Source organism: Salvelinus fontinalis, chromosome 28 (genome assembly GCF_029448725.1).
Source record: "Salvelinus fontinalis isolate EN_2023a chromosome 28, ASM2944872v1, whole genome shotgun sequence".
Taxonomy (NCBI): Eukaryota; Metazoa; Chordata; class Actinopteri; order Salmoniformes; family Salmonidae; genus Salvelinus; species Salvelinus fontinalis.
The window spans coordinates 11,525,189-11,538,831 of record NC_074692.1 but is presented as its reverse complement, the minus strand read 5'-3'; the positions used below and the strand labels follow the sequence as shown (position 1 = coordinate 11,538,831).

Sequence of the window (13,643 nt, the reverse complement as noted above, 5' to 3'; positions counted from 1 at the left end):
CAAACAGACAAATGAAAAGGGATCGGTGGCGGCTAGTAGGACGGTGACGACGACCGCCGAGCACCGCCCGAACAGGCAGGGGAGTCAACTTCGGCGGAAGTCGTGACAACTAATATCAACACTTATACTTAGTTTTGGATAAATTATTTGCCTTCTTTAAGAATTGGTAACTGAATTTCTGAAAAATCACTAACTGATTTACTGCATTTGAATTGGCTACAATGGGAAATCATATTAGTCACAAACCACAGTTGGGTCATCTGCAAAGCAAGTGTTAAAACAGTCTGGACAACCCCTCCCTCCACCTTTCTTCTCTCTCCAGTTAATGTCATCTCTCCCAGCTCTTACTGACACCTACCCATGAGCCCCCTCTTTGCATTTACTGTAACCAACATCCTTAACCACTGTGCACAGACCGATACCAGACGTCCATGGATGTTGAAAAGCAGTTGATATTTGGTCATTCCGCCCTGCCTTGTTTTCAACATCCACAGATGTAGTTTTTGGTCCGGGCGGCCTTGATTTGGCCCAAACATAGACGTCAATGAGTACGGTTACATTCACACAATAATGTAATTTATTGTGGATAGATTAATATAATAGTTCGATTTAAAATGTTTACATGCTTTGCAATAACGATTCCCCTAATAATCCTGTTTACATGGATTATCTGAAATCAGGCTACCTGATGGCACTTATAAATGCAGAAAATTGCCAATCAAGATGACGTTCTACCACAGCGAACATGTTATTTTTGGGGAGCATATTTGATTCTGAGTTCATGCATGTTAAGTTTGTATGTGAAAACTAATTCTACTACGCATACATTAATTTGTTCCGAACACACTTCACTTGCGCTAAAGAGGGAGGCTCGATCGGATGCCGCAAGCACATGCCCAGATCAAATACACTGCTGGAACACCGATTTGAAAAAAAAATTGAAACTTTTTTTTAACATTTATTTAATTTTTTAAACATGTCATAATCATTTGAAAGATTGCTCAGAAAAACAGGTGTTTTAATCGGTTTATGCTTTGATTTTGACCTTATGACGATAAACAGAGTGTTGCATAATCTGCCTACTGCCATAATCCATTTAATATCAAACTATTAGTGTGCTTGTAAACTTACTCAAAGATTGGTTCAGGTTTGGACCGGACAAAATCTGAACCAATGATAGAAGTCTGTTTCACAAGTTTTTAAAATGTCAGTAGAGTTGAGTACACTAACTTATAGAACTGTACTGAACTCTACTCTGCTGAACTGTACTCTAGTTTGATGTCCAAAACTGTTAATTACACTGAACAAAAATATAAACGTAACATGTATAGTGTTAATCCCATGTTTCATGAGTGAAATACAACAAATCCCAGAAATGTTCCATACGCACAAAACTCTTTTTTTCTCTCAGTTTGTGCACAAATGTGTTTACATCCCTGTTAGTGAGCATTTCTCCTTTGCAAAGATAATCCATCCACCTGACAAGGGTGGCACATCAAGAAGCTGATTAAACAGTAAAATTCATTACAAAGGTGTACTTTGTGCTGGGGACAATAAAAGTCCACTCTTTTAATGTGCAGTTTTGTCACAACACTATCACAGACGCCTCAAGCTTTGAGGTTGCGTGCAATTGGCATGCTACCTGCAGGAATGTCCACCAGAGCTGTTGTCAGAGAATTTAATGTTAATTTCTCTACCATAAGCTGCCTCCAACATTATTTTTGAGAATTTGTCAGTACGTCCAACCAGCCTCCAACCGCAGACCACGCGTAACCACGCCAGCCCAGGACCTCCACATCTGGCTTCTTCACCCGCGGTATCGCCTTAGACCAGACACCCAGACATCTGATGAAACTGAGGAGTATTTCTGTCTGTAATAAAGCCCTTTTGTGGGGAAAAATGAATTCTGATTGGCTTGGCCCAGTGGGTGGGCATATGTCCTCCCAGGGCTGCTCTCCTGCCCAGTCAGGAAATCCATAGATTAGGGCCTAATGCATTTATTTCAATTGACTGATTTCCTTATATGAACTTTAATTCAGTAAAATTGTTGCATATTGTGTTTATATTTTTGTTCAGTATAGATATCATATTTGGTCCGGACCAACCACATTTTTTTTTTTGTGGGGCGGAGTTCATTAAAATAATAGCCAGTGTTCCTCAGTCAGTGTACTGTTTCTACCATGGCCTGAAGTCATCGTTCACTGCAGCTTCCTCAGCTTTCCACACTGCTCTCCCAGGGCTAGGCTGTTTATCCGAGTCCTGTCAGGGGCCAGCGGCTGACACAGGCCTGCTGCTATTTTGTGTTGCTACTGGAGAGGGTCTGTGGACAGCACCCAGCCTCTGAGACAGGATGGGAGATAAGAATCCCATAGTAAAGCATGCCTGACTGAGTCATCTTAAGCTGGGGCACAGTAGGGGGTGACGGTGTACTGTAGCTCTCAAATAAACAAACTCCTTTTGATATAGCTACTAGTGGATATGACTGTGATTTCAATGTGGTGAACAACTTTTTGTTCCACCGACTTATTTCCTTTTTTGACAACAACATCTGCCCGTTGTGTAAACTTTCAATCCCTTTCAGTCAATAGTCATAGTTCTCACCCTTTTTCCTTTTCCTGTGTGGTTTTATTGCCACATCTCCTGAATTTTCCTTTTTAAGTTTTGTTATCTGATGTTTGTGTTGTTTTGTGATCACGTTAACTCGCTCTGGGTCTGGATGTAACAGGTCATGCTGGTGTTGAGAACTGGGCTGGCCTCAATGAGGATTGTCTTTCAACATTGTTCAGATATTGTATATCTCCCCTTGTTTTCTCAGTGCGGTGTGTTGCGTTTCCTTGGTGAGGTCCCTGTTGATTACTCCCTGTGGCCTTGTGTATCTGTGAACTGACTCCGAGAATGTCTCAGATACTGCTGTTACAATGAGTTTGGTTGTTAAGTGTTGTCTCCAGACCCCCCCCCCCCCGTCTCTCTCCTCAGTGCTCTAGCTCTTTCACTCCTGTTTTGAATGAACGCTGTAGTCGGGGGTTTGAGGCGTGTGGTTGCCATGGTGGTTGAATAAAGCCATCTGGTATGTGGAATGTGGCTGAGAACGTTTTCAGAGACAGACCAAAGGGGGGCAGTGATTAGTGTGGCGCTCCTGATAAGAGCTAAACAAGTGTGTGTGGCACAGCATTAAGAACCAAGGCAAAACATGAAGGGACGACTATATAAAGAACCTTTTAGAGAAGAAAAATCTAAAATGGTAGTGAACAAAAACACGTACATAAAATGTGTTTTAAAACATTTATAGAATGTACAAGATGAATCATTGAGAGAGGAAATGGGGAACACATGTATGTTAGACATTTAAGTATGACTGAAGGTTTATAGTCATGCAAGTTGTATGTGTAGGCCTACTATTACTAAAGGTTTGTAGCCAATCAATTAGCTGGAATCTGTTTTTGTAATACAAAGCAGCAGTAGTGGAGTTATGACTTGTTTTTTAATAGATTCTCTAGTAAACAACTATTTTATTTGGCAAATTGGCTTAACACACCATAGCTGGGTTTCAGTCATTCCTGACCTAAAGTGAGAGATTCATAAAAAGAAAAAAGAGAGACTGGGAAGGGAGGAAAAAGTGTTACTGGACATGCAGTGTTGGTGAGAGTTGCAAAAATATAATGGGTGAAGGGGAGGGGAGTGTTAGCAGCAGCTGCCACCAGTTTGCGCTGATCCATAACTGGCCGTTAACGCTATACAAGTGGCACTTGCCTAGCAACGCTAGCCTCGCCATTATCAGCCAATCTAGTAGGAGCTTCAATTGGTCTCTCCCGTCGCAATATCGCAGATGATTTACAGTTGAAGTCGGAAGTTTACATACACCTTAAACTGAGTTTAAATGTATTTGGTTTTCACAATTCCTGACATGTAATCCTAGTAGAAATTCACTGTCTTAGGTCAGTTAGGATCACCACTTTATTTTAAGAATGTGAAATGTCAGAATAATAGTAGAGAGAATGATTTATTTCAGCATTTGTTTCTTTTATGACATTCCCAGTGGGTCAGAAGTTTACATACATTCAATTAGTATTTGGTAGCATTGCCTTTAAATAGTTTAATTTGGGTCAAACGTTTCGGGTAGCCTTCCACAAGCTTCCCACAATAAGTTGGGTGAATTTTGGCCCATTCCTCCTGACAGAGCTTGTGTAACTGAGTCAAGTTTGTAGGCCTCCTTGCTCACACACGCTTCTTCATTTCTGCCCACAATTTTTCAATAGGTTTGAGGTCGGCTTTGTGATGGCCACTCCAATACCTTGACTTTGTTGTCCTTAAGCCATTTTGCCACAACTTTGGAAGTATGCTTGGGGTCATTGTCCATTTGGACGACCCATTTGCAACCAAGCTTTAACTTCCTGACTGATGTCTTGATGTTGCTTCAATATATCCACATACTTTTCCTTCCTTATGATGCCATCTATTTTGTGAAGTGCACCAGTCCCTCCTGCAACAAAGCATCACCACAACATGATGCTGCCACCGCCGTCCTTCACAGTTGGGATGGTGTTCTTCGGCTTGCAAGCCTCCCCCTTTTTCCTCTGAACATAACGAAGGTCATTATGGCCAAACAGTTCTATTTTTGTTTATACTACGTTCATCTCTAGGAGACAGAACGCGTCTCCTTCCTGAGCGGTATGACGGCTGCGTGGTCCCATGGTGTTTATACTTGCGTACTATTGTTTGTACAGATGAACGTGGTACCTTCAGGCGTTTGGAAATTGCTCCGAAGGATGAACCAGACTTGTGGAGGTCTACAAAAATTTTTTTCTGCTGTCTTGGCTGATTTTCTTTTGATTTTTCCCATGATGTCAAGCAAAGAGGCACTGAGTTTGAAGGTCGGCCTTGAAATACATACACAGGTACACTTCCATTTGACTCAAATTATGTAAATTGTCAATTAGCCTATCAGAAGCTTCTAAAGCCATGACATCATTTTCTGGAATACTCCAAGCTGTTTAAAGGCACAGTCAACTTAGTGTATGTTAACTTCTGACTCACTGGAATTGTGATAGTGAGTTATATTTGAAATAATCTGTCTGTAAACAATTGTTGGAAAAATTACTTGTGTCATGCACAAAGTAGATGTCCTAACCGACTTGCCAAAACTATAGTTTATTGACAAGATATTTGTGGAGTGTTTGAAAAATGAGTTTTAATGACTCCAACCTAAGTGTATGTAAACTTCCGACTTCAACTGTAAATAAAGTTCAGCTTTCTCGAACTTTAGTCCCGGCCTACTCAGTTCCCTTACCCATGCTCGCATCGCTTTTACCGGTCCCCTCCTCTTCTCTCGCTTTCCTTCCATTGAAAATGTATGACTTCTGATGTTTCACCGCACGATGATGGATCCTAGTGTAAATCTAAAATGCTTACTGTGGTGGGGTTCAGTTTTTGTCGAACCGACACTCATACTAAAGAAGGGAAGAATTTGTATAAACTTAAACAGTGCTATATATTCATTATGTGGAAGGCTGGATCACATCTCTTGCATTTTAGCCATTTGCCAATGCAGAGGGGACAACCATGTACTAGTCAAGCAGGGTATAAAGTGTCACTGTCAGTCATGTGACTTCATATAGTATGCCTAAAGTGTGGAATTGATACTCGGGGTCTGCATCGTAAAAGCCATGTGTGCAGTTGGGGACATGCTGTCCCTAATGTAGAGGTACTGTAGGGATCACATGTGGCTCACCTGGAACTTTTCTTTGGGCAGATGATCCTATGACGCCACTCCCTTGCATGGCATGGAGTAGGAACACGTGCCTTGGCTTTGTGCCCTGCAAGGAGCCAACGACTACCCACCACTATACTGAAGCCCCTCTGCAGCTCTATAGTTAATCAAATGTGTCAGCTGGTTAGGGACCATGTGCTAACTGACCGCTGTTCACAGGGCAAATTCTTCCTCTTTGCACAACACCAAACCTGAATGGCAGTGAGTTTATTTTCTGTTGCTTGACAAAAGGGACTGTAGTACTTCCCTGTGCTTATTTCAGAACAGTGATGGTTAGTCTTAGGTACTGTGCCTTCAGAAAGTATTCATACCCCCTGACCTATTCCACATTTTGTTGTTAGTCTCAATTCAAAATGTATTAAATATATTTTTTCTTCTCACCAATCTACACGCAACACCCCATAAGTGAAAACGTTTTTAGAAATTTGAGCAAATTTTATTGAAAATGAAATGAAGAAATACCCCTGAGTCAATACTTTGTAGAAGCACCTTTGGTGGTGATTTACAGCAAGTCTTTAAGCGCTTTGCACATCTGGATTGTACAATATTTGCCCATTATTCTGTAAATAAATCTTCAAGCTCTGTCGTTGATTGTTGCTCATTGCTAGACAGCCTTGCTATAGATTTTGCAAGACGATTTTAGGTCAAAACTGTAACTAGCCTCCCGGGTGGCGCAGTGGTCTAGGGCACTGCATCGCAGTACTAACTGCGCCACCAGAGTCTCTGGGTTCGCCCCCAGGCTCTGTCGCAGCCGGCCGCGACCGGGAGGTCCGTGGGGCGATGCACAATTGGGCCAGCGTCGTCCGGGTTAGGGAGGGTTTGGCCGGTAGGGATTTCCTTGTCTCATCGCGCTCCAGCGACTCCTGTGGCGGGCTGGGCGCAGTGCGCGCTAACCAAGGGGGGCCAGGTGCACGGTGTTTCCTCCGACACATTGGTGCGGCTGGCTTCCGGGTTGGAGGCGCGCTGTGTTAAAGAAGCAGTGCGGCTTGGTTGGGTTGTGCTTCGGAGGACGCATAGCTTTCGACCTTCGTCTCTCCCGAGCCCGTACGGGAGTTGTAGCGATGAGACAAGATAGTAATTACTAGTGATTGGATACCATGAAAATTGGGGCGAAAAGGGGTGAAAAAAATAAAAAAATAAAAATAAATGTAACTAGGAACATTCAATGTCGTCTTGGTAAGCAATTCCAGTGTAGATTTGGCCCGTGTATTTCAGGTTATTGTCCTGCTGAAAGGTGAATTCATCTCCCAGTGTCTGAAAACCAACTGAACCAGGTTTTCTAGGATTTTGACTGCGCTTATAGCTGTATTCCGTTTCTTTTTATCCTCAAAAACCTCCCTAGTCCTAGCCGATGACAAGCATACCCATAACATGATGCAGCCACCACCATGCTTGAAAATATAAACAGTGGTAATCCGTGATATGTTTTGTTGGATTTGTCCCAAACACAACACTTTGTATTCAGGACAAAACATTTATTTCTTTGCATAACACAACCACTCAATTTTTCTTAACTGCATTGTTGGTTTAGGGCTTGTAAGCGTTTCACGGAAAGGTCTACACCTGTTCTTTGCAAGGCATTGGAAAAACCTCCCTGGTCTTTGTGGTTGAACCTGTGATTTGAAATTCACTCCTTGATTGAGGGACCTTTACAATTATCTGTATGTGTGGGGTACAGAGATGGTGTAGTCATTTAAAAATCATGTTAACCACTATTATTGAACACAGAATGAGTCCATGCAACTTATGTGATTTTAAGCACATTTTTACTCCAGAACTTGATGGTGCCAGGTTGCCCTTCATTACGCATACCTGTCACCATCATTACGCACAGCTGCGCAATATTGGTCTCACCTGGACTCCTTTTACTTGGTTCATTGCCTCGTCTATATCTGTCTGTTCCTCAGTTGGTTCCCCGTGTCAGCATTATTGTCGTTGATGTCGTTATTTTTCCCCTGTCCAGGCGCTGTTCCTGTTCTGTTTCATGTCCGTTGTTTATTAAATGCTCACAGCCTGTACCTGCTTCTCGTCTCCAGCGTTGACCGTTACAGAATGCTGACGCCACTAATGGAAGCATCTGGGAGTTTTTGGTTTTTGGTTTGGTTGGTGATGTCGGGTCCGGGTGCAGTCGCCGATGGAACCGGGGGTGCCTCAGCTAGCATGTCGGGCTTCCACACCTTACCTGGCTCGAGAGGTCTTCTTGCCTCGGTGGGCTCTGCAGGCGCCCATCCCACGTCATGCTTCAGCTGCCCCCCCGTCCCCCCGTCCCCCCCCGTCCAGACGCTGTTCCTGTACTGTTTCATGTCCATTGTTTATTAAATGTTCACTCCCTGTACCTGCTTCTCGTCTCCAGCGTCAATCCTTACAAATTCCTCTTTGACGTTGTGGGGTATTGTGTGTAAATCAGTGACACAAAATCTCAATTGAACTATTTTAAATTCAGTCTGTAACACAACAAAACGTGGAAAAGTAAAGGGAATACTTTCTGAAGGCACTTTACTTCTCTTTTGGATCAACCGCTCAGGAAGCCTGCTGCATTTACTGCCTTCTCACTTGTACAGGGTGCTTGGGTTTTGCCTAATTTAAAGGATAGTTATGTTTCACTGGGTATCCTCTGGTGTAGTTGACTGCAGTCTGGTAATACCTGATTGTTTGAGCACTCCCAGAAGGTGGTACACACTACAGTAACCAGGCTGATCTGTCCACCATGGCTGTGTGTTTGCATTGAAGATGATGGGTCATGCATATCTAGCCCTATACATTTAGCTCCTCTTGCTCTGCAAGTTATTTATTCTTTCCATAGTCCACATTAAGCACTGAATTCACTAGAGTTTCTACTGTGCATTCTGAGTGGCTGGATACTGGGTCCATGCCGTGGCATGACTGTGGTACTGTCAAAGCTTGCACTCAGTCCATCTGTCCAGTTGGGAGAAGGAGGGTTTGAAGCATGTTAAAATGTGAAGTAGATTATCACCAGGAATGTTTTATGCCAACCACTCTGTATTCTCAGCCATTTTCCTCAACGTATGAATGGACTGGGTGACGTCAGGCACTGGCCTAATTACATTAACTTTTTTTTTACAGAAGCCTGCAAATTATTGTTCACCGTTTCCTCGACAACAAGTTTACTTTCTCTAAAACTGGAGCAAGACATTGAAGAGAGGCCAAATGCACAAGTGATGTCATATGCTACGTTGAATTAGTGACTTCTTTTTTTGAGATCACTCAAACATTAATGACTGTCATTCACTCTCCTCTTTCGATTTCTCTTGACACTAATAACAGATGTGTTAACCAATTCCTTTTTTATTGAGATTGATGCATATGTGCTGTAGTGCCATCCCCTTGTTGATCCCTGTCCTCTTGTCACACAGAGTGGAGGTTCAGGAGAACTGTGTTCGTTGGAAGAAGAGGTTCACCTTTTTGTGTAAAATGAGTGCCAACCCCACAACTGGAGTGCTGGATCCCTCGATCTGTCGGGTTTCTGTGCAGAAGGTCTGTGTTGACTGATTGGAGACTTTCCTCTTACCAACACACAGCTCTATGCTGTTATCTCTGTGAACATCCAGGGCTACAGTTTCCTGCATGTAATAATGGATTATGCATCTTTCCATGTACAATTAACACCCCCTAACTCTCTGTAGCCTCTATAATCTGATGGTAGAGCAGTGCTAAACACACACACTCCACTGCATGCCTGACTGTCAAAATCCTCAGGAGTCATCTCCCTCTTCCTGTTTTCTATACAGGAACTCAAAGGAGGAAAAACATATTCAAAGGTAAGAGCCCACTCCTCCTGAGCACTCCATCCTATATCCATAAACACATTTAAACAATTTACTGTAGCCTGGTGTCAACACACACAAACACTCCTGTTACTCCATTTAAACAGGAACATTAGTCACCCCACTTCTACAAACACAAGCAACAACTTTGGCACTCCTGTATAAGCATATGTAAACTATACCATGTTAGATGGGGAAAGTTTACAGAGAATGCACACTCAGGTTGCCAGGGACCCTTCCTGTGTTTTCTCACGTTCTGCTTCTGGATTTCCTTAAGCTAAATATAACCCCTTTCCTCCATGGAAGTAGGCTTCCTTAAATACACACATCTGTAAACAGTAGCTTCGAGGAAATGAAACCTGGAGAAAGGGAAATGAGAGTCATCTCCTCTTGGATAACCTGAGATTAAAATGAGAAACAGTAGGGCTAAGTGTCTGGAGCATATACAGTCTGTCTCTACATCCAGATGGCTACATGTATGTAACAGTACATGAAGGTTTAAAACTACTGTACTTAAAGGTAGACTCAGTGAAATGACGTTGCCACAAGCAGCACCGCAGATATTGAGATGAGAGAGATGCAAGACCTTGCTCTCACACAGTTTCGGCTATATGTGCACGGGTTTGCTTCACGTACACAGCGTGGTAGCCAGGGCAACAACACAGCGGAGAAATTGAGCCTCACTCTTCAGCACTCTTAGTTTGACCCACAATGCTGTTTTACTTTCTTTATCTACGTCATATCGCTGAGTCTACCTTTAATGTAACTGTTGCTCTCCCTCAGCTGGGTTTTACTGACCTAAACATGGCAGAGTTCGCTGGCTCAGGCTCTGCGGTCCGCTGTTGTCTACTGGAGGGATACGACACCAAGAATACCAGACAGGACAACTCCATACTGAAGGTAAGTGACTGAGCTTGGGTGGACAGGAGTCGACTGTTGACCTTGGTACTTTTTCAGGGTTAGGTTTGGTTGAACAGAACAACTAATATATACTGAACAAAAATATAAAGTCAACATGCAACAAAGGCATAGGCCCACCCACTGGGGAGCCAGGCCCAGCCAATCAGAATTAGTTTCCCCCACAAAAGTGCTTTATTCCAGACAAAAATACTCCTCAGTTTCATCAGCTGTCCGGGTGGTTGGTCTCAGAGGTCCTGGGCTGGCGTGGTTACATGTGGTCTGCGGTTGCAAAATTCTCTAAAATGACGTTGGATGCGGCTTATGGTAGAGAAATGAACATTAAATTCTCTGGCAACAGCTCTGGTGAACATTCTAGCTATGAAGTTGACACATCAGTCCAATCAAAGTTGGCGGGCATAAGAAGTTCATTTATCTGTCGCTAACAGTGATGCCACCTTAGCAATTTTGTTGCTAGATTTAGCAACTTTTCAGACCCTGGCAACTCTTTTTTTCAAACAGCACCTAGCAACAAATTTAGCTAATTTAAAACATTTATTTAGAACTTTTAGCAACTTTTGAAAAATGACTCAAATGCTAAAATGCATGCATTTTCCCTCTAAATGACACAAAAACACTGTCACAACGCACGTGCCTGGCTGCAAAAGTGCATTGTGAGTGACGTCAGCAGCAGGCACTCAGCTCGTGCACAGGCAGCAGCAATTTCAGCAAATTGCAAATCGATGAGCCAAACCCAATGAATATAGTTGGTCACGAATGTTTGATCTTGAACAGAACTTACAACATGTCTCAATCAAAATTGTACAGCCAGAAGAACAGAAAATAGTGGGAGTCTGTACCCGAACAAATGTCAAATCATATTTTTCGTTGTGATGGCAAGTCATTTTGAGTAATGTTATTGTGTATTCTACGTAATGACGCAGTTTTACGTTATCACGCAATGACATCACAACGTCATTTAGCAACTTTTAGCAACAAATCAACCTGCCTCTAGCAACTTACCCTGAAAATTAGTTGGCAACACTGGTTGCTAATGTCAAAGAGCCTTTTTGGGCGAGCACAAGCAGCGACAACGGAATCACGGAATCCAAAAACATGGCAGACATTGGATGAATATAAAATTGTAATTGTGAGAGATTTAAAAAATTTGAATAAACGTCATCAGTGACAATTATTTGAATAATTCAATGGATGTTTTGTGCAAAGAGGTGATGACTATAGTGTCTTATTAAGAATGTTCAAATCTGACTTCCATCTATGGAAATTGTCTTTTGCCGGGCGTCAGTTAAACTGCAGTACCGACGCAAAACTGTAGGAGTAGTTGAAACTGTGCTTCTAGACCAGAACCCTGGTCACCGAACAGGGGCTTTTGCTGGCTAGCTCTCCCAGTAGGTGCTGCGGTGATGTAGTGACCCCATGAGTGACAGCACCCTGTGCCAATGATACCTATGCTCTGTACTTTCTCTGTCTGCCTGAAACTGCTGCATTTTTGAGCGGTCTTATTCAATAAAAATTGACCAAAACAACAATGCAATCGGAAAGCAACCACGTATGCTTTATTAGATCAACCTATTTAAAAAAATATATAACCAATGTTTGCTAACTGATATGTTTTGTTGTGACATGAAATACCAGAATTGCATGCAAATATCCTGGATATTGGTGGGGCTCTGGACCACTTGGGACACATGACAACTGATCACCCAGAGCTGTTGATGCCCAGCACCTCAGCGGAACTTTTGATATAGCTACTGCAAACATGACTCACTGTCTTTTACTTTTTATATTGTAATAAAAGTTGTCTTTGTCTGGATCTTCTCTGAAGGTGACTATTGGGATGACCCTCCTCTCTGGAGATCCGTGCTTTAAAACGTGAGTGACCTGATAGATGTTCAAATCTCTGATCTGTCATTCATCATCATACATTTAGGAAACCTGAGGCTGTCGCCACTTTTCCCACAGTATAACATGTGGACTGACCAGTCATGTTTTTTGCAGCGCCCCCAGCACAGCCAAGTCCATCTCGATCTCAGGCCAGGATCATACCCTGCAGCTAGACTGCAAGGGTGAGGGCACTGGAACCCCTAACCGGCCCCCTTCTTTGGGCCGGTCCATGAAGCCCAGACCCTCTGTCATCAGCTCAGGTATGACGTGCAAGAAGGATCCGATTAAACCTGGTAACTGTGGGTGTTTTATGATTATCTCATCAACACTAAACAGTTAGCCCAGGTCTGGGAGACATGGTGAGGGACTGACTAATTGAGGTGTGGTTCTGGTTGATGTCAGGACTTCCAGAGGAGCCAGACCAGACCCAGGTGGCCAGCCCAGGAGAAGTGTTCCAGGTGGGTCACTCTCGCAACTCCAGCTACGCCAGCCAGCTGAGCAGGATCTCAGGTGTGTATTCCTGTTCCCCATCTTCCCTCTCCAGAGGTCATATTTCTTTGTTACTGTAATTGCACCAATGGCAGTAATGTAAACTCTTGTTCCCCAGGCTACAGCACAGAGCACTCCTGCTCCTCCAGTCTGTCTGATCTCACACACCGGAGGAACACCTCCACAGGAAGCAGCACCTCTGGGGGCCTGAGTGTGACCGTAGACACCCCCCCAGAGAGGGAGAGCGACATCTGCCGGCCAGAGAGACCCCCTCGCCCCCCACGGCCCATCCTGCCATCCAACAGACCCCCCAGGCAAGACCTATCTCCCACCCACCAGATGTGTTTAGCCCAATGTGTCTGTTTTGACAATCTATGAAACACTCCAATCCATCAGTGAAACACTACTGATATTGTTCTTTGTATGACTGCTGTTTGTCACCTTGCTGTTGAATGACTGGGCCTTTCCCCTCCACCCTGTAACAGGAGGAAGCAGGATTCTGTGGAGAGCCATCCCTCCTGGGTGAATGACACCCGCATCGATGCTGACGATATAGTTGAAAAGATCGTCCAGAGCCAGAACTTTGGTGACATAAGTAACCCTGAAGGTATGAAGCCTGTCCTTTCACTTGTCCAGCACATTTTTGCAATTTCTTTTGTACATAACTGTACTGTGTTTCATTTGGCTCTCTCTTGGTGTGATTGTTTCCTCTTCAGACAGTAACCTGCGACTGTTTGTCAGTAGAGACGGGACCACTTCCCTGAATGAGCTACAGCTTGGAAACAGGTGAGAACACACAC

The 13,643-nt window shown here is 43.5% G+C and overlaps 1 protein-coding gene across 1 annotated transcript in view; it reads left to right on the top strand.

Annotated features, from left to right (window-relative positions):
* eeig1a (estrogen-induced osteoclastogenesis regulator 1a) overlaps positions 1–13,643 on the top strand; it is a 29,006-nt gene that overhangs the window by 13,738 nt on the left and 1,625 nt on the right. The window contains exons 3-11 of the mRNA XM_055886520.1: positions 9,142–9,262; positions 9,517–9,546; positions 10,336–10,452; positions 12,296–12,342; positions 12,469–12,614; positions 12,757–12,864; positions 12,962–13,157; positions 13,329–13,450; positions 13,560–13,629. Of these exons, the coding sequence (XP_055742495.1) occupies positions 9,142–9,262; positions 9,517–9,546; positions 10,336–10,452; positions 12,296–12,342; positions 12,469–12,614; positions 12,757–12,864; positions 12,962–13,157; positions 13,329–13,450; positions 13,560–13,629 (957 nt within the window). The remainder of the gene's footprint in view (positions 1–9,141; positions 9,263–9,516; positions 9,547–10,335; positions 10,453–12,295; positions 12,343–12,468; positions 12,615–12,756; positions 12,865–12,961; positions 13,158–13,328; positions 13,451–13,559; positions 13,630–13,643) is intronic.